Raw genomic sequence first — 18,788 nt, forward strand, 5'->3', positions numbered from 1 at the left:
CACACACACACACACACACACACACACACACACACACACACACACACACACACACACACACACACACACACAGTATCCATGCAACAGTCCTCTGCAGTTTATGGTCTAAGTTAAGTTACTTAGCGACACAAAGGAGAAAAATCCTGAAGGGTGAGTTGGTTCTATGAATGCGCTGAATGAGAGCTTCACAGACATATGAAGTGAATGAACAGGATGCCTCTGAATGGGAGGGATGTCTGGGAGGAAAACATCTCGCTTGCCAAGCTTAAGCAGGATTCATATGAAGTGTTTACATAACACTTCTGATCTGCAGCTCCACAGGCTCCACTTGAAACTGCTGGAACTGAAAAAATGTTATTCATTTAGGACATGATCGGTTGATTGACAAAAAAAACAACATCATTTTATCAATTGTCACCTATGAATCAAAAAAGCCAAACATTCTTTGGTTCCAGCTATTTTAATGAGATCCATGAAATAACTGGTACTTCAAAAATAAAAATTAACTGCCTGTATGGGAATTTAATATATGGGTGTCTATAGTTATGCTCCCTGTATTTTAAGGAAGAACGTTTACTTACAATAAGATATTCATTCACAAGGAAAAGTGGTGTCCTTAAAAGGACATTTTAAAATGAGGAGTTTCCTAATTTTTTTAATTTAGGCATTAAGATCAATTTTCGAAAGATGTTTTCTTTTTAATCAACTTTAGCCTATGTGTGTGTATGTATGTATATCCACACACACACACACACACACACACACACACACACACACACACACACACACACACACACACACAGTATGGCTTTGGGCACCCCAGGTAAAGATTTGTGCATAAAGAAGCCAAGTAAAGATGGAAAAATCTCCAAAAGGCATCAAATGACAGATTAGACATTTGTATAGTATGTCACAAAAAGTTAGAATTTATTTTCATCATTTACACTGTCAAAATAACAGAAAAGAAAATGGCGTCTGCAAAAGTTAAAACCTTGTACTGCCCCCTTTGGCAAGTATCACAGCTTGGAAACGCTTCTTGTAGCAAGCCAAGAGTCTTTCAATTCTTGTTTGAGGTATCTTCACCCATTCTTCCTTCCAAAAGTCTTCCAGTTCTTTGAGATTTCTGGGCTGTCTGTCACGCACTGCTCTTTTAAAGGTCTATCCATGGATTTTCAATTATGATGAGGTCAGGAGATTGTGAAGGCCATGGCAAAAGCTTAAATTTACACCTCTTGATGTAATCCACTGTGGATTTTGAGGTGTGTTTAGGATCATTATCCATTTGTAGAAGCCGTCCTTTCTTAAACTTCAGCTTTTTCACAGATGGCATCAAGTTAACGTCCAAAAATTTGCTGAAATTTTATTGAATCCATTTTTTCTTCTACTTGTGAAATGTTCCCTGTGCCACTGGCAGCAATACAACCCCAAAGCATGATTGCTCCATCCCCATGCTTAACAGTTAGAGGATAGAGGTTCTTTTTATAAAATTCTGTGCCCTTTCTTCTCCAAACGTACCTTTGCTCATTCCGGCCAAAAAGTTCTATTTTAACCTCATTGGTCCACAGAACGTGTTTCCACAGTATATCAGGCTTGTCTATATGTTCATTTGCAAACTTCAAACGCTGATTTTTGTGTTGAGGACGTAGAAGAGGTTTTCTTCTGATGACTCTTCCATGAAGACTATGTTTGTACAAGTATCTCTTTATAGTGGGATGGTGTACTACAACTCCAGTGTCTGCCAGGTCTTTCTGGATAGATCGTGCAGTCAAACATGGGTTTTGACTTGCTTTTCTAACAATCCTGCAAGCTGTTCTGTCTGATATTTTTCTTGCTCTTCCAGATCTTGCTTTAACTTCCACTGTTCCTGATGACGGCCATTTCATAATTACATTCCGAACAGAGGATATCGGCATCTGAAAACACTTTGCTCTCTTCTTATAGCCTTCTCCTGCTTTGTGAGCATCAACTATTTTCAGTTTCAGTTTTCTAGACAACTGTTTAGACTGCTTTGTTGGGGCAAGGTCAGATGAGTCTGGGCATTTAAAACCTTAAGATTGACATCACCTGGTCTTTCCGGACAATGATTGAGAACAATCCATGACACTGTCAGCTCTCAGCTTTCCAAAGGGGGCGACTCATGCTATAAACTCTGCAGGGTGCCCAAAATTTTGCAGATGCCATTTTTTTTTCTTCTTTTATTTTGAAAGTGTAAATGATGGAAATAAAATCTAACGTTTTGTGACATAGTATACAAATGTTTAATCTGTCATTTGATGCCTTTGAGATTTTTCTATCTTTTTTCTTGACTTCTCTATGCACATTAATACAACTTTTTACCTGGGGTGCCCAAACTTTCTCTATATACAGTATAGTTTAAAGCAGTGTCAGCACTACAAGGGGTCTGGACAGGTTTGCTCCCCTAGATAAAAAATAAAATATTTTTTTGTTGTTGTTGTTGCCAATGTCCTTTTTTCTTAACAATCTTTGGATGTATCACACATGCAATTCCGGTGGAGCAAACTAAACATGTTTATATTAACTGAATGTCCTTAGTTTCTGCCTAAATCCAACCATGGAACAAATACAAATACCAGATAACATCTAGAAAAAAACATGGAAATGTAGAACATAAACTCCTCCTTGTGTGATTAAATGCCCGAAGTCCAAGAAATATTATATGAGTTCTTAGTGTTTGTTTTCCAGACATCAATAATTTGAGGATGTCACCATGGCTCTTTATAGATAAAACAACAAATCAATGAATCGAAAAAGAAAAGAATAGTTAGTTGCAGCCCTGAAAAGCTCCTTGTTTCCGTTTAACGCTATCAGTTGGGTCAATGGCTTCACCGTCGGACAACACATCTGTTCACACAAATTAAAACAGAACACAAAAACATGATGTTAATTGCCATAAAATAAACACAGTAGGGAAAACGGATTAGGCGATGCAGGAGGAAGCTGCAGACACAGACAAGAGGGACTACAGTCAGGAGTCAGCTAAATAATTCATATTCATATTAAAGCATAACTTTACTGCCCCCTGCTGAACCCATAATGGAAATGAAAATTCCATGAAAGAAATATTCAGATAATGCACTCCTACATAACAGGATGACATTTGCCCCTTAGAACTGCTTCAAAATAAACATTAATAGTGCTGACACATCCAATGTGAGGTCATTAAAGGAAGCTCTTTGACCAAAGATCAGTCCACCTGAAGTGACCCTTCCCCTGCAGTAAAAATAACCTGAGGCCAATAGGGTTACTGGAGACTTTTGTTATTCCACAGATGGAGGTTGTTAATATTTATGGAGCGGTCGATGGGCAGCTGGAGGAGCGGAGGCGAAGGATGTGGAGGAAAGAGAGATGGAGAACATGGGAAGTTTAAAGTTGTGTAAATCCAAGGTTTGGGGTTAAAGGTGAATGGGGCTCCGGAGGGAAGAATGAGGCTGTAATTGTGCTAAGATAGATCAGAGTCTGCTGTATTTGAGAAGAAAAAAGGGGCTTAAGATAGAGGGGAAAGTGGAGTAGTGTGTGTGTGTGTGTGTGTGTGTGGTCTGTCAGTCGTGTTACTCTTTAATGGCTGTGAGCTGAGGTGCTCTTGAAGAGGAGGCTCTCATGAAAAATGCAGTCAAATTCAGTCATAGTCAAATGCAGGCAGCTATCAGTGGGACTGCAGAGGCTTGAATACAGATCAGCACATTTATAACGTGTGTGTGTGTGTGTGTGTGTGTGTGTGTTTCAGAGCAGGCAGTCAGTCAGTCGCTTCCCCTTCATCCTCCTCTTGGTTCAGCTGTTAAACAGATCTTTCCTCACCAAGTGCTCAATATCAGCCCACATTTGTCTCTTTCCCATCATAATATATGTAAGAGACTACTGTATTGCTGTTTCTTTAAAGGGTAAGGCTGATGTAATTCAATATTTTGTCAAAAAATCCCATACAGAGTGTGTTAACTGTGACTCAAGACTACCTGGGACTCTCAGTCCATTCATTCCTACTTAAGACAAAAAAATTAAATAAATAAAACCATATACTTATATTTTTAAAAGTTCCTAAAAACCCAGGCACTGCAGTAGTTTAAAACATTACTAAACCAGGCGTGGCCGGGTTAGCTCAGCTGGTAGAGCAGGCGCACACATATATAGAAGTTTACTCGTTGATGCAGCGGCCGCAGGTTTCACTCCGACCTGCGGCCCTCTCTCTCCCCCCTTTCATGTCTTCATCTCTCCTGTGGAAATAAAAGGCTCAACACACCCCAAAAACAATCTTTAAAAAAAAAAAATAGTAGTAAATCGTTATTAGGGACTATTGCTGCTTATTGATACACATTTGATGCTGATTGTGTTGCCTAGCTTCAGCAGCAGGACTGTGTAAGTGGGATTGATAATAATAAACTACAGTGCCCATATTCATCTTTATACATAGGAACCCGTTACACACAGTGCAAGAGTGTGGCTCATTGATGCATGTGGCGTCTGCCACACTGTCAGCCACAAAAAAAGTAGGCTTGAACCAAAAACACACACTTATCCCCAAACAGCAAATAAAATACAACCTTGCTGCAAAGTGCAAAACCATTCTCATTAACAGATGCTAGGCTCAGGCTCAAAGTGTCAACCCAACATGAAAGTATCCTTATATTGCCATCTTCACCATTACTCACTTCTCAGAATGACACCCTTTTAAATAAAATTGATACAAGAACAATTACTGCATAGTCTTTATTTGGAATATATACGCAATGCCAGTCATAAAGGAAGTAAGGAAGCAGGTAAACATGGACAGTAATCTGACTCGGAGAATGATCGACTCAGTAACCATTATTGTGTTGCTGCTGCAGACCCTCGCGTCTCAATCCTTTGATCTCTTAATAGCAACTAACAGTAACAAGGGGACTTCTGCGCCAAAGATTTATTAAAGACTATACTTACCAATTAATCAATCCTATAGGTCTAAACTCAGAGGAATGACAAAGTAAACGTATCCCTACTGAATATATTGTTCCACCACCATTATTCTTCAAATGACCACTAATAACCCACCTTTTACAGTCCACTCTCCAATCAAACGTAAATTATAATGTTAACCATATTAGCTAGTCTTATACCCACTTTGTCTTTATTGATTAAATGATCTATTTATTCTAAATTCCAGCTAAACCCAAAAATAAAAACACACCACGACCCTAATAATGTGGTCCCTTTGGTAACTTCATTTCATACTGCAACAGGAGCACAGATTACATAATGTTTATTATGTGATTAATTAGTTTAAGTTAAGAGTATAAGAAGCAAGTTATAGTTTTGCTTGACTTATACATTAATTGCAACTTAGATCAAGAATCTAGAATTGAAAAGAACCTCTTTTTGAATCAATAAACTGTTTGATTTACGGTTTACAGCCCTCAACCGCCCCCTAGTGGAGATATTAGCCACTGCAAGAATTAAAGTACAGCTCCGTCTTCATGAGCAGGTTGCTCAGGTTGATATGCATGCTGCTGCTGAATGTAGAACCAGCTTAAAGGTTTTGTTCGTTCTCATGGAAACGATGGAGGTGGTCAGAGAACCTGGGAGTAAGAGAGAAATTAAGACGATTACAAACCTGCATCAGGTACTTGCTAATGTGATCAAAATGGAAATTCATATGCGATGGGATGTTATAAATGTTCAAGATTCACAGCCCACTGGAGGATGAACAGCTCACTTTTTAGCGCAGAAGGCAGAGCAGTCTCTGCCGATACTCTCGCTCCAGGCGGTCTTGTACAGCACCTGGAAACCCCCCCGCCAAAAATCACAGTGAACGGTTAAGAGATCCCTGAAGTGTATGACACAAGGTTATTAATGTTGTATCAGGAGCTCCAAATGGGATGAAAGAAAACCCACCAGGAAGACCAAACAATGCAGGAACAGGGTGTAGAAGAACGCAACAGTCCTCGCCACCTTGTTGGAGAGAATCACACGACCCTGAGAGACACAAAAACAGAATAATTAGTCAAGAGGTTGAACCAAACGCAGTGTGTGTGTGTGTGTGTGTGTGTGTGTGAGTGTGTTTGAGTGTTACCAGGCTCAGAGTAGCTTTGTCCCAGGGGCTGAGGCTCAGGTATCGGCGCTGACGCTCCTGCAAACAGAGATGTAGGCTTCAATAAAAAAAATAATTAAATGAAACTGAGACATTGCCCTTCGTTTACATGCAAACGGAGAATTTGCTTCTGAAAACGAGTCCTTCTAAAAACTCCGGCCAGAGTGGAGATTTTGGAAATCTTCGTTTGCATGTAAACTGAGACAAACGTAGGTTTAGGCAGCAGAGGAAGTGAGGAAGAGAAGAGAGAGGAAGTTATTCATTGTTGTGTTGCTATTTTCGGGATTCTGATGGCTAACAAGAGATTAAGCTTCTTGTTACACCGCCCCCTACAAGTTTGGCATGCTCTTGATGGCATTGATACACGGTAGGTGTCAACAAACACTTTTTTTGAAAACTGAGAGCTGTGCAAGATGTTATTTTTGAAAACGGAGAGCTTGAAATGTCAGTATATGAAAATAGCTGCCGAGTGTAATGTGTATGTGTGTGTTTTGAAGATGTGTGACTTGTACCTTCCTGCTGAAGGAAGCAAACGGATCCAGTCTCTCCTCGTACTGGGAGGAGTAGCGCATCACAGTGTCATCACTACCTCCAGCCTAGAAAACACATACATCTAAATTATACGGCAAAATATTTCAGGGTTCAGATAAAAAAAGAAAAAAGATGTAAGAAACAACAATGTCACCCATGTAGAGTACATTCATGCACACACAAACAGACGCACTTTGGCAGGATAGCTCTGCAGGAATTTGATTTTCTCGTAGAGTTTGATGTTGTCTGCTCTCAGGCTGTCCAGCTCATTCTGCAGTGCCTGCATGGTCTGCTGCATGGAGCGATTCTCCTGCAGGGGACGGAGAAAACACAAATGAGAAATGAGTTCTCCCAGAAAAAGACACAGGAATACAGTGTACCTCTGTGTGTGTGTGTGTGTGTGTGTGTTTGTGCGTGTGCGTGTGTGTAAGATTGTGACTCACAGCTTCCAGCTCCTGATTGCGGGAGCGAAACCTCTCCCTTTGGCTGGAGATGATGGAGAGCAGAGAGTCCATCTGGCCTTGAGGAAGCTCCGGATGGGGGCCTACGCCTAAACCTGAAGGTACCACAGATAAAAAAAAAAAAACTTATAATTTACTTTGTCAATCACAGTTTTTTTTCCAATGGCTAACATGCATTGGTCGAAACTCAAGTTCCATTGTCAAGCAAAACAGAAGTCTATGTGGACCAAACTGTAAATCATCACCTTCAAAACCCTATGTATCTGCAGAGTATTGTGCATTCCTGCAGGAACCTTATTTAAATGAATCTAGAAAATCTTAGCAGAATATTTACAATAAAATGACATATTAATCATTCAAAAGAGCTGATTTCAGATGAAAGAGAAGACGTAAGATATGATGATGACAACTTGTGGCAGGAGAGGGTGGACTAGAACACTCATAGTACACACACACACATACAAACACACACACACACACACACACACAAACAAACAAAGGTTTGGGGTTACTTAGAAATTTCCATTGCACTCCATTATAGACAGAATACCATGTGAGATCAGTTGCATTGTTTTTTAACCAGGGCAGCAGTTTCAGATTACATTATGTTGTTACATAATTGCACAATGGTTCTCCAATATTGCATTAAAAATCAGCCACCCACTTAGATCAGCTGATATTCTGTCTGTATTGGAGTGATATGGAAATTTGTAAATGACCCCAAACTTTTGACCGGTAGTGTATATATGCACAGATATGGAAAATAAAGTATACTGAACCCCATTTCAGATTTATTCTTGTAAGACAGAATTTAGAATAGTCAAAGTAAAAGGTGTTATGTTTATTCTATAATGAAATACTGATTTATGTGGAAAATCATTCCAACTTGAAAGTTCATCATTGGTAATGCTCTCTGTTGTTAGTGTTTTTAGGTCAGTTATGTTATGAGTGATTATGTCTGCTTTCTGTCAGAGGTGTTTCCGATGCTTTGGTCCGGCGAGCTTGTTTGAGACATGCTAAATAAAGTGTGACGGTGGTCTGAGGGAGTTTTGGAGGTAAGGTTAACGTCCTTGCCAAGGTGCATGTGGGTAATGACTGTATGCAGAGTTTAAAAAAAATGGTTTCAGTATATTGCCCGATGCTTGTTACCGATAAAAAAAAAAAATGTAACATGGATATTTTGTCATGTTATATGATGAACAATACTTAAAACGGTAAACTATATATTTGGGGCTTAGATTTGATGCTATTAGCCGTTTTATTTGCAGATTGGCTGCGTCAGTCTCACTCTAATGAATGCATAAAACACTAAAATTGCTCTAATCAGGTTGGTTTGCCGTTTTTAAACTGAAACGACATAATATCAAGTAGGGCTGTCTGCAAGTCAGAGACTTCCGAGAGGACTGATACCACATTCACGACTTTTCAGTGTGGACATTTCACACAAGCCTCAAAGCTGGTTGATTCATTCAAAACAACATACAAATCATACCATCATACAAATTAATTTCATTAGGCGGGGGTTGTCTTGATGGAACATTATCTCTCCTGAGAGCACGTCATTTGTCACAACGGATGTAAAGACGGGATCAGACACAAATTGAACACAAGCTGAAAATGTCTACGCTTGAGCAAGACATTTGATTAAGCCAGGGCTTAATGAAACTGCTTCATAAACTTCCAAAATGTATTTTCTGATGAGTTCCGTCGGCGGCTGAGCTGAAGAGAAAGACATACAGTATGCATACACTCCCGCTGACAGTGTGTGTGCCTGTTGCTAGCCAGCTCGCAGCTAACATCTGTACAGTGGATAAAGTAGACTGGCCGTTTGGGGAAAATGAACTTTGCTTTCTGTGTGAACCTTAAATTAAAGGTTGGTATTTAAATAAACTATACTTTAATAAAATGAGTACATCATTCTAAATTCTGTGTGCACTGCATAGCACAGATCACAACAAAAACAACAACACGATTCTAGGGACATACCGGCGAACATTGCAGAGGCCTCTTTGATCGGCTCTGGGATGTTCTCCATGTTGCTGACCTCTGACCCGTCAGCATCGGGGCGCGTAATGGAGGACATGGTCTGGATGGTGCTGAGGTCGTGCTCCAGCTTCAGGATCAGCTCCTTCTGCTCCGCGCTGATTCGCACTGCAGCCGAAAACTCCATCTGCAACTCTGTGTAACGGCCTGTTGAGGGCAGAGCGGAAAGAAAACGTGTCGATTTTTCTTGTTTTCTTGTTTGTCTTTAGATATTATTTATAGTTTGCAAAATAACTCACCTGTGGAGGCTGTAAATGGCAGAAGCAGTCCAAAATCCACAACATGACTGAACCCCCCCCCCACCCCCGATTACTGCTACACACTCTCTACTTCCTGAGGCTTCCCTGGCTTTCTAACTGAGCTCTTTCTCTGAGAATACTTATTTCACCATCCATGTGTTCACCAAAGTGCATCTCCAACAAGACTTTTGACAAAAGAAAAAAAATAAAGAAAACTACCACCGCACACTTTTAGTATTTGTATAAAAGAGATTTACTTCAATTATCACACCTAGGGTGCATGTGAATAATAATGATGATGAATCAAATGTCAATCATAACAAATACATTGTGAACGTTTCATACAGTGATATTGCTTTTCAATGTTGTAGAAGGGACTGTTTTACAGTGCTGAGAACAAACAACATGATACGTTTAGTAAATAGAAAGATAAAGAAACAATGATACATGAGGAAAAACGAAAGGAAGGGAGACCCCAAAAAGGAGAAAAGCATCTCAGGAGTGACAGAAGTGCTAGGGAAACCACTTTCAAAAAACATCTTAACCATCCCTTTACAGTCATGCAGCCTTTTGTACTACAACACACACATGTACGCGCACACACACACACACTCACACTCACTCACAAAATAAGCAGTGGGAGAAGTTATGAGAATTATTACTTCCACATTGTTGATGACAAGGTTGGAAAAATCATCTAAAAACACTCTGAACTCGCTAAAGCCTCAACAAGCATCTTAAAGCTTTCCAAAAGGACGGGGGTGGGGTGCGGGGGTGAAGATCTCCCCAGATCATTTGGTTGTCAGACTACACTGTGGTTTAAGCTATGGGTGAACTGAAGCGACGACACAAGGTAGCAACATTCAGAAAACTGTCAGCAACCTTTCAACAGAAGTGGATATCTACTACACTATTTGGCTTTTTGCTTCCTCTTTAAAGTCTTGCGAGCATTCACTGAATTCACTGTGTTTGTCACTCCAGAGTTGATCTCTGGGTGTTGAAAATGGTTCAGTCAAGCGTGAAATAACTGAAGAGATAAGAGGAAATGGTTAAGACTTAAAAATTAGCTGGAGCCATTGTGAGAGCGGAAAAAAAAACATAAAAAGCACGCAAGTAAAGTGGAGCTTTTTGTTTTGCTTTTTCTCCAAAAGGATGAGTGTATTGTGCTGTATTACGTGTGTATGTATTACTGAGTGTGCTATGCATACAGCACCACTGATTCGCAATGTGTTTCCTTACAAAACCAACTTCATAAGATATATTCTAAAAGTATTACAAAAAACATCTGAGGTTTTTCCTTTCTTTCTTTCTTTTTTTTTTCCTGAATATGGTGACCAGTGCTGCTGTTCGGGCTTCCATTACAACTAATATGTCAAATGAACAACCACTACTTCAACAGATCATACAGTAAAGCTTTACGACTTCAGAAAACATGATATGATATACAGCATCTGTTACACCTTTACAATGTTATTCAACAGTGTATAGAATCATCTGATTTAAATTTGTAGAAAAATATCTGTGGATCATGGAAAAGTCCTGAATCGTCCCTTCTCTCCTCCTGCCTTCAAACAAAAGCATACTGTGACAATAGTGAATCAAAAGCTACTTGATTGACTGTATTTACACGTCTCTTTTCCAAATAACCATTAGAATTGGCACACGTCATTATCAATACCTGTAGTGCCATTATTAATGTCACAGCAAACCTGACACAAACAGAAAAATACAAAATGCCCTATGGATAAATTCAGTGTTATTACAGTGTACGCTGTTTCTGCATGCTTCCTCCTTCATTCAATGCTCTGGCCTTTCGCTGCTAGTTAAGTTTATGTACAACGTAAGAAATGCATTGTGGGAAAACAACCCTCTGCAATAAGACCCGGACCAATAAGTGTCTGCAGGTCGGTCATAAGAATACACAAGCTTGTTTTTCTCCTTTTACTCTTCCACTGCACTCCAGGAATTATATACAACCCTCTCCAGAGAGCTGAGAAAAAGTTGACTTTTAAGTACCAATATGAGGTTTATGAGAAATTAATCTGGGTCGAGATGTGGGATTTATTTTGAACAAATTGGGTGAAATCATCTACATCTAATGACATCACTAGTTTGGTGCCCTGCTTGGCAGTTAAAGGCACAAATCTGATGATCTCACATGGATTATGGGAGTTGATGGATCTGGCTATAAAATGGCAAATGGGTTAAGTGCTTATATACTTTACAGTAGCTGTTCATTCCCATTAAACATACCATGGTTTTCCAATCCAAGCAGTCCAACAGAAGGCATAAGAAACCTTAAGTACTCTGCAGAAAACAGATGTTTCACATCAGTCGTCCACAGGAAGCGCCAATGTTTGAGAATTGTTTACAATTATTCGATACACTGGCAAATCCAATTTAAATTAATGCATCTTAATACAGTGCAATGAGGTTATCAGGATCTTTTGACAGGCTGCCAATATATCTGGATGTACATTCCGGGAAAGGGAAGGCTTAAGGATGGACTGAGGAGATTCTGGATAGAAACCAAGGCAGGTGTTTACTTATAATATGTACAACTGTACAGGACAATGGCCATTTCAGTTCAGTTTGAAATAAGAAGCTTCTGTATAGGATTACAGTTTATCATGAAAACATGGGCACAGCTATCTTATGTATAAATTTTAGTGTTCGGATGCAGAGAAGAGTCTGTGCTTGGTTCACAACCACTTTTAAAAAAGGCAAACATTTCCCAGGATCCCGGGATCGTACTCTGTTGTAGTGTTTACAGACCCTGTCCCAACTAAGTCTTCAAAAAAAGAGCCTAATAAGTGCTTCTTTTTTCTTTCTTTCAATGGACTGCAATATAAATTCTGCATAATCATAGGCTGGCTATCTGTTCAATCTGGCGTAGCACCCCTGCTAGCTGGTACACTTCTCTAATCTCAATTTGGCAGATATGACCTCTTTTGAGTTAACTTGCGTTTTCAAGTTTAGGTAATTTCATTTGACCTATTTGACAAAGTGTATACGTTTGGACCTGTACATTATGTAAATGTGAGAACCGAGGGGCGAACTCTATCTAAAGAAAGCTGCGTGCCCTGCCGAGAGTTAGTGTTGGGCTTGCCCAAGAAACAGCCAAAAATATAATCGGAGGACAGAAAACAGAAAAAGAGATATGCCATCATATATTCACTGATCTTGATATGTCCTTTGATTCTAGCTAGCAATTTAAGAGCATAACTGTTATGGTAAAAGCTTAATGCTTACGGGAGCATGAACTGTAGCAAACACAATATTTCAAAGCTATTGAAATGACACTAAACTTTAGGATTCATGAATATACAAACAAATGAGAACTAGTACATCTTTGTAAATATTAACCAATACTGCCGGCAGTCTATATGTCTAATAAAAATGTTACTTGCCCTCAGGAACAGTATAATCCCTTATAAAATAGACAACTCAAATGATAAGACATTAAATGAAAAATACAGCACCTATAAATAAGCAGAATAAAAACCAAACTATAAATGCAAAATAGCAATAAAACCAAGCTACAGTAAATCATAGTATTACACTACTTTGTGAAAGATTAATGTAATGGTAACGCATCAAACAGCTTAAAGAAGGGTGTCAGTTGTGCACTAGTAGTGTGTGCAAGTAGATACGAAATATGACCCCACTCATTGGAAACACTGGACACTCCTCAATCGCACACACCTGTGCACACGCATGTATTGACAGGCATGTGTACATGCACCCACGCAGACGTGTGCACACACACACAGACACACAACACGCACACACAAAGGGGAGGCAGTAGGCTGACAGGCACTGAGGGCTTGTGTGAGACAGGGAGGAGGTGATATGCCTTATAATTTGTAGTGTATACAGTAGAATTCAATGCAAAACATCCCTGGATACAGGATAGACTGGAGGAGAGTGGTAACTACTCACACCAGGGTTGGGGTGAATTCACTTTGACGGCAATCAACAAAAAGTACAGATTTATCAAGTCCTCTACATTGCGATTTATTCACTAAAAACACTTTTTTTTTCAGTCAGGTATTTCATTGTTCATGATCTACTTCTTAAATTTAATTCTGAGTGAATTGACCTCGACCCTGAGCACATGCAGGCAAATACAAATGCACACAAGACACACACACACACACACACACACACACACACACAGAGAGAGAGAGATCGAGACAAACATACACACACACTCTTCCTGATTTGGCCTATAAAAAGATGCTTGTGAACAGAGTAAATATGTCGGTGGTGCAGACACACTCGCGCACCCAGCAGGTCCAGTGCTGGGTGAAAAGCTGTGACGTGCACAACCCAAAACAACAAGACACGTATAGTATCACCATGTCAGACAGCCACAGTACTACGTGAATTTGTTGTATCGTATTTCAACAACGCAACATTATACCATTCTAATTGTTCTTTTTTTTCTTTTTTAAAACAGCAACTTGTTATTCTCTTATTTTCTGTTCTTATTTTGTACTAATTAAAAGTGTTTTCTAAAATTCCCTATTTTGTACTCTTTAGAGTCAATAGACTGTGCAATCTCTTATTGGCAACCAAATTGCAATATCAAAAAAAAGAGATCATCCTTCATCCTTAAAGGAAGGGTTTAAGGAGGCAAAAACAGGGTTCCCTCCATCCTTCCTCTTCAGATGAGTGCGTGTGTTTGTGAGGAATTAGAGATCCTTCTGGCCATCACATGGCTGTCAGCAGGATAGGATATGGGACACAACGGGTCAAAGTTCACCTCTCTTACATCAGTAACCATGGCAGCACAGCCGGCAGGCCATCCACTACCCTCTTAAGAGTGTAGGAGTGAGATTAAAAAGAAAACATGCTGCCATTGAGAAGAGAACACGCACACTTACACACCATTTTGGGGTGTGTATACACATACACAAACAAACAGGTGCACACTGACACAACCCCTAACATACAAACACGCACACACACACACACACACACACGCAGTGAGTGAAAAAGGCAAAGGGTTTGTAACAGTCACTCTACAGTGTGAAAAATGAGGCGTCTCACTGAGTGAGGGGAGGTTTGTGGACACTTGGGAGGTGAGAAGAAGAGCGGAAAAAAATCTCCTTTAAGAAATTGAGAGTTCTTGTAAGAGAGTTCCTGTCTCTATCTATCATCTATCAGTGTCTATCACTGTGACAGCTGCTGTGTCAGGCCTTGCCTGTGTTACGGAGTCCAGGTTTCAACCCCAGCTGTGGGTCAGACCCCAGCTCAGGACTAACCAGTCTGGTGCACCAGTGGCTGGTGATTGGGGGAGGTACAGCAGGGCCGGAGGCCAGCAGGACGGCTAAGTGCTTTTCTCAGTACAAAAACAAAACTCAGTTTACAAAAAAAAAAAAAACAGAGAGACACGTAAGTTCTCTTATTTTTTGTTCTTCTAGGTATTCAGTTAATCTTCTTTTTAAGGGTTTTGCCAACCACTCTTTGTTTCTTTCCTCTTTTCGGAAAGCTTTTATGTAATAAAAATGGCTGCTGAGCTTGACTTTGGCTGTGTCCACTCTCCAACTGGAACAGAGCAGGAGGGGTCCAAGGTTAGAGGTTGTGAGGTTATGAAACAAGAGGGATGAAGGATGGTCAGGGGGAGCTAGAACTCCCACTCTGAGGGATCCTCTTTGCTAGCAGCCTTCTCCAGCCTGTGGATGATGTTATTGAGATTGGCTGCTTTCTTCTTGCGCAGATTGTTGTCCCTGGGGTTTCTGGCAGGGCCAGAGGCTGGGATGTTAGTACTAGAGGCAGAGCCACTGGAGGATGCCTCTGTGAGGCTGAAGAGCCCTAGTCCACCCTGTCCACAGCTGGAGCCCGGCCCGGCAAAGCCCGAGGTGGTGCAGTCTAGCTGGTCAGGGGAGTTATTAGAGCCCCCTGCCTCAGACTCGACCTCCATGTCGTCTTTGCATGCTCCTCTGTGATCCTCGAGGCCAATGCCCACTCCCTGGCGTGTCTCCACTGTGCCCTCAGATTCTGTCCCATCGCAGCTGTCCCCCTCTCCTGATTTGGACCCACGAAGGGAAGGGGAGCCCCCCTCACTGCCAGGCCCTAACCCTCCAGCTGCCTGGATCTCCTCTATGAAGAGCTCTCGTCGGATACGTGACCTAGTAGAGACACATGGGTTCAGTCACGCTACTCAAATCCTGAAATTCAACTTGTCAGACGCATTTGACTTACATCAAAATATTGTATGAGTGCACTGATGTTCTTTTATGAGAACAGGGAAGCAACAAAAGCCCTTCCTTAGACAATGCCCATTTATTTAACAATACAACATGATCTATTAGTAGTCAAATGCAAAAACCTTTCTAGAAAACTCGCTTCTACACAGATAAGGTTTTGAACTGCAAAACTAAAAATTAATTTCTATAAAAAAAATTACAAGAGACAAAAATACTGCTTTATGGAAATGGAATTAGAAGTGCTTTAATTATCTCAAATGCCCCTTGAAGAACATGAGTCAATATTCTAATAATATACTAATATTAATATAAGTGTGTCTTTTCCAAACACTGACCTGTAATTATGGAACCAGTTGATGACAGTACTGGTCTTCAGGTTGAGCTGGGAGGCCAGCTCCTCAATGGTTTTGGGGGAGGGATAGGGCTTCTGCTGGTAGGCCCTTTTCAGGGCCTCCTTCTCCTCGGGGCCTAACACCACCCTGGCCTTCTTCAAGTGCTGCTGTCCCGGGCTCTGCGAGCCCTGGATGTAATCCGGCCCCACTAAACCCACGTCGACAGAATGGCTATCACTCAAGGAGCTCAGCCGCCTCTTCATGTAAGCTGAACAGTGACACAAAACGAGAAGGGAAAATCAGTACCTCAGAAATTGCATTTATATCATCAATAAATATGGGAAATATCAACAGTAGTTAAAGAGGCTGCTTATTTTTGTCGATGAGAATGACTTCTGACAAGCAATCTTAATGTTAAGTACAACTAAAATGGATAAACCTAGTTCTGGAGATTTATTAATTAGTTATTAGTTAATTAGTGGACTACTCTTAGATTAGTATACCATTAGAAAAACAATCACTTCTTTGCTTAATGTTTTTTCACATTGAGTTATACAACACAAGATATTTGAAGTCGTTACAATGGACTGATGGAATTTGTTTTTACAATTCATACATTTTATAGACCAAACAATTATGATAAACAGCGTTAAAAAAAAGCATTAGTTGCAGCCCTGCACTTATCTATATTGTAATGGCACTTTCAAAGAAAAAATGTCATTATATTAGAACCGCATTAAACACACTGTCCTCGGACACTGTTTTAAAACCTAATCCGGCCATCCTCTTCTACGGCCACTAGGTGGTGCCATCACCATTCTCAGGAACTTGAACAATAAATGCATCTCTTCCATTTTAAAGCAAACATGCACCACCATTCACTCGGGGCACCAGCAGCTGAAAATGAACAGTTCATGGCAGCTTTACATGAGGTTGACATTTTCTCAACCCCAATACACCCTGCCAGATATATTAGTGTCCCAGGAAGAAAAAAAACCTCAGAGCAAGGTTAGACCACTCTGAAAGTTGTGTGCTGCCTCGCAGGCTTGGACCGAAAGGGTGAGAGGTCAAATATGGTTACTGTAGACTAGGTCCATGTCTTTCCTCTGGGCTCTGCTGTCGGCCAGGACTATTCCCTGTTGCTATTTGGACGCATTACTTTGGGGTCAATAATCTGAAACAAAGTTGACTGGAGAGAAACCCCACCGTCCAAATCCCAAACACACTGGTGTAAGGTCAGGTTTCTTTTTTTGCTCTTGTGCATAGCCTGAAGTATCAGGAGGGTAAACGGATCGTGGCCGCTTGTGCCTACTGGCAGGTTCAAATACGCGTATCCCTTCTCTACAGAGAGAGCTTCAAGTGGGCAGTCAGGGGTCACTGGGAGGCAGCAGGGAGGGTGACGCCTCTTGGCTTTGCCGATTCTCAAACGCATCATGCAAACAGAAAGGTCCAAAGAATGATGGAGTGATGGAACAGGCTATGGGCTAACAAATGATGAAAAAAATGCGAGCTTATAGACACTGGTGATTATTATGATGAGGATGATGATGAAGAGGAGTGCTGATGACTGTTAGTAAGCAAGCCCCCGGCAGTCCCCTAGCTGTCACATCTAATACAGTATGTGATGTCTGCAGTCCTGATTGGTACTGACATCACACCAAGATGACTGTGATCTGCACAACATGCTCTGCTGTCCTGCACAAAGGATATTGTGTGTGCAGATGTGCATGTGTAATTCAAAGGCTGCTTCTAGTGTTTTTTTGTGAATATATTTATAACGTAAAGGCCTGCTTAAGCAGAGTCTTTTGCTCATTACTTTGGAAGGCCCGTTGCTCTATATGGAGTGTGCATTTGTTCCTCGTCACTGAGCTTTTACTACACACCTTTCTTCTCCAGGCGTTTCATGTCCATGAGTTTCTCCACACTGTGTGGGTCCTGAAGCCAGAGCTGCATGCGTACGAAGGGCTCTCTGCCCTTCAGGCTGAGCTTGTGCCAGGGTTTGGGCCTGGCCAGCAGGTCTGAGACAGAACCCTGAGTCAGACCCAGGATAGTCTCCCCAAACAGACGCTGGCCTGGTTTGGTGATAGAGAGAGCAGAAATGAAATGGTCATTCCCGAGAACTGATTGAAAGGTTGAATAATTCATCATTGGGGAGGGACAGGGGAAAGAGAAAGACCAGCTAAACCGCACAGAGACTACTTCCTGTGTTTCTTACCAAGGTTATTATCCGTCAGCACCTCTTTAACCTTCTTGGTGATGGCGTAAGTATCAAGCTCAGGGGACATTGCAACCATTTCCTGGATGCTGAGACCCGAATGACCAGGAAGAGGCAGCGGGGTACCGGGCTGAGACTCCCCACCTGAGGGATCCTCAGAAGCAGGTTTGAGACTGGAGGACTGTGAAGCGAGTGGATCCCCTGCAAGACCGTTGACAGACTCCTCAGCTGAGCTAAGGGGTGACTCTGGAGCAGGGCTGCAGCTTGCTGATGTCTTGGGAGTACCCTCTGTTTGAGGAGAACAAACAGGGTGAGAATTATCACACAGGTTAGAAGACTTGTCCCCATGTAAGAAAACGGTTTCATCTCCTCTTCTTGCTGGGTTCGGAGGGACTTCAGTCATACTACATCAACTAATTTAATTCTTGTTAAACAAACAGCAAAGGTGCTTAAGTTTTCAGTTTGAAGCTTTTTTGGCTTCCTCCTCCTATTCCTTCATCTCCCTGTCTCTGCCTGTGTAGCACTGCTGTGCAGCTCAGCAGGCTGGAAGAGAGCAGTCATGAGGAGCTGTCAGTGTACATTAGCTGCTGTTTACACCCCCAGAGAGAGAGAGAGAGAGAGAGAGAGAGAGAGAGAGAGAGAGAGAGAGAGAGAGAGAGAGAGAGAGAGAGAG

At 41.2% G+C, this 18,788-nt stretch overlaps 1 protein-coding gene across 5 annotated transcripts in view; it reads right to left on the bottom strand.

The window, feature by feature from the left end:
* Positions 1-4,707: 4,707 nt before the first annotated feature.
* cux1b (cut-like homeobox 1b) overlaps positions 4,708-18,788 on the bottom strand; it is a 66,998-nt gene continuing 52,917 nt past the window's right edge. For 3 of the 5 annotated variants that reach the window (XM_034868071.1, XM_034868070.1, XM_034868072.1), the window contains 4 exons: positions 18,116-18,406; positions 17,784-17,972; positions 15,904-16,168; positions 9,591-15,490 (listed from right to left, as the gene is read on the bottom strand). In XM_034868071.1, coding sequence (XP_034723962.1) covers positions 14,986-15,490; positions 15,904-16,168; positions 17,784-17,972; positions 18,116-18,406 — 1,250 coding nt within the window. In that variant the 3' untranslated portion in view covers positions 9,591-14,985. Of the gene's footprint in view, positions 5,568-5,704; positions 5,770-5,883; positions 5,965-6,061; positions 6,119-6,591; positions 6,676-6,803; positions 6,921-7,053; positions 7,167-9,057; positions 9,262-9,590; positions 15,491-15,903; positions 16,169-17,783; positions 17,973-18,115; positions 18,407-18,788 lie in introns of those variants that run through there. The other 2 variants (XM_034868074.1, XM_034868069.1) reach the window with 2 other exon arrangements.

Source organism: Etheostoma cragini, chromosome 3 (assembly GCF_013103735.1).
Source record: "Etheostoma cragini isolate CJK2018 chromosome 3, CSU_Ecrag_1.0, whole genome shotgun sequence".
Taxonomy (NCBI): Eukaryota; Metazoa; Chordata; class Actinopteri; order Perciformes; family Percidae; genus Etheostoma; species Etheostoma cragini.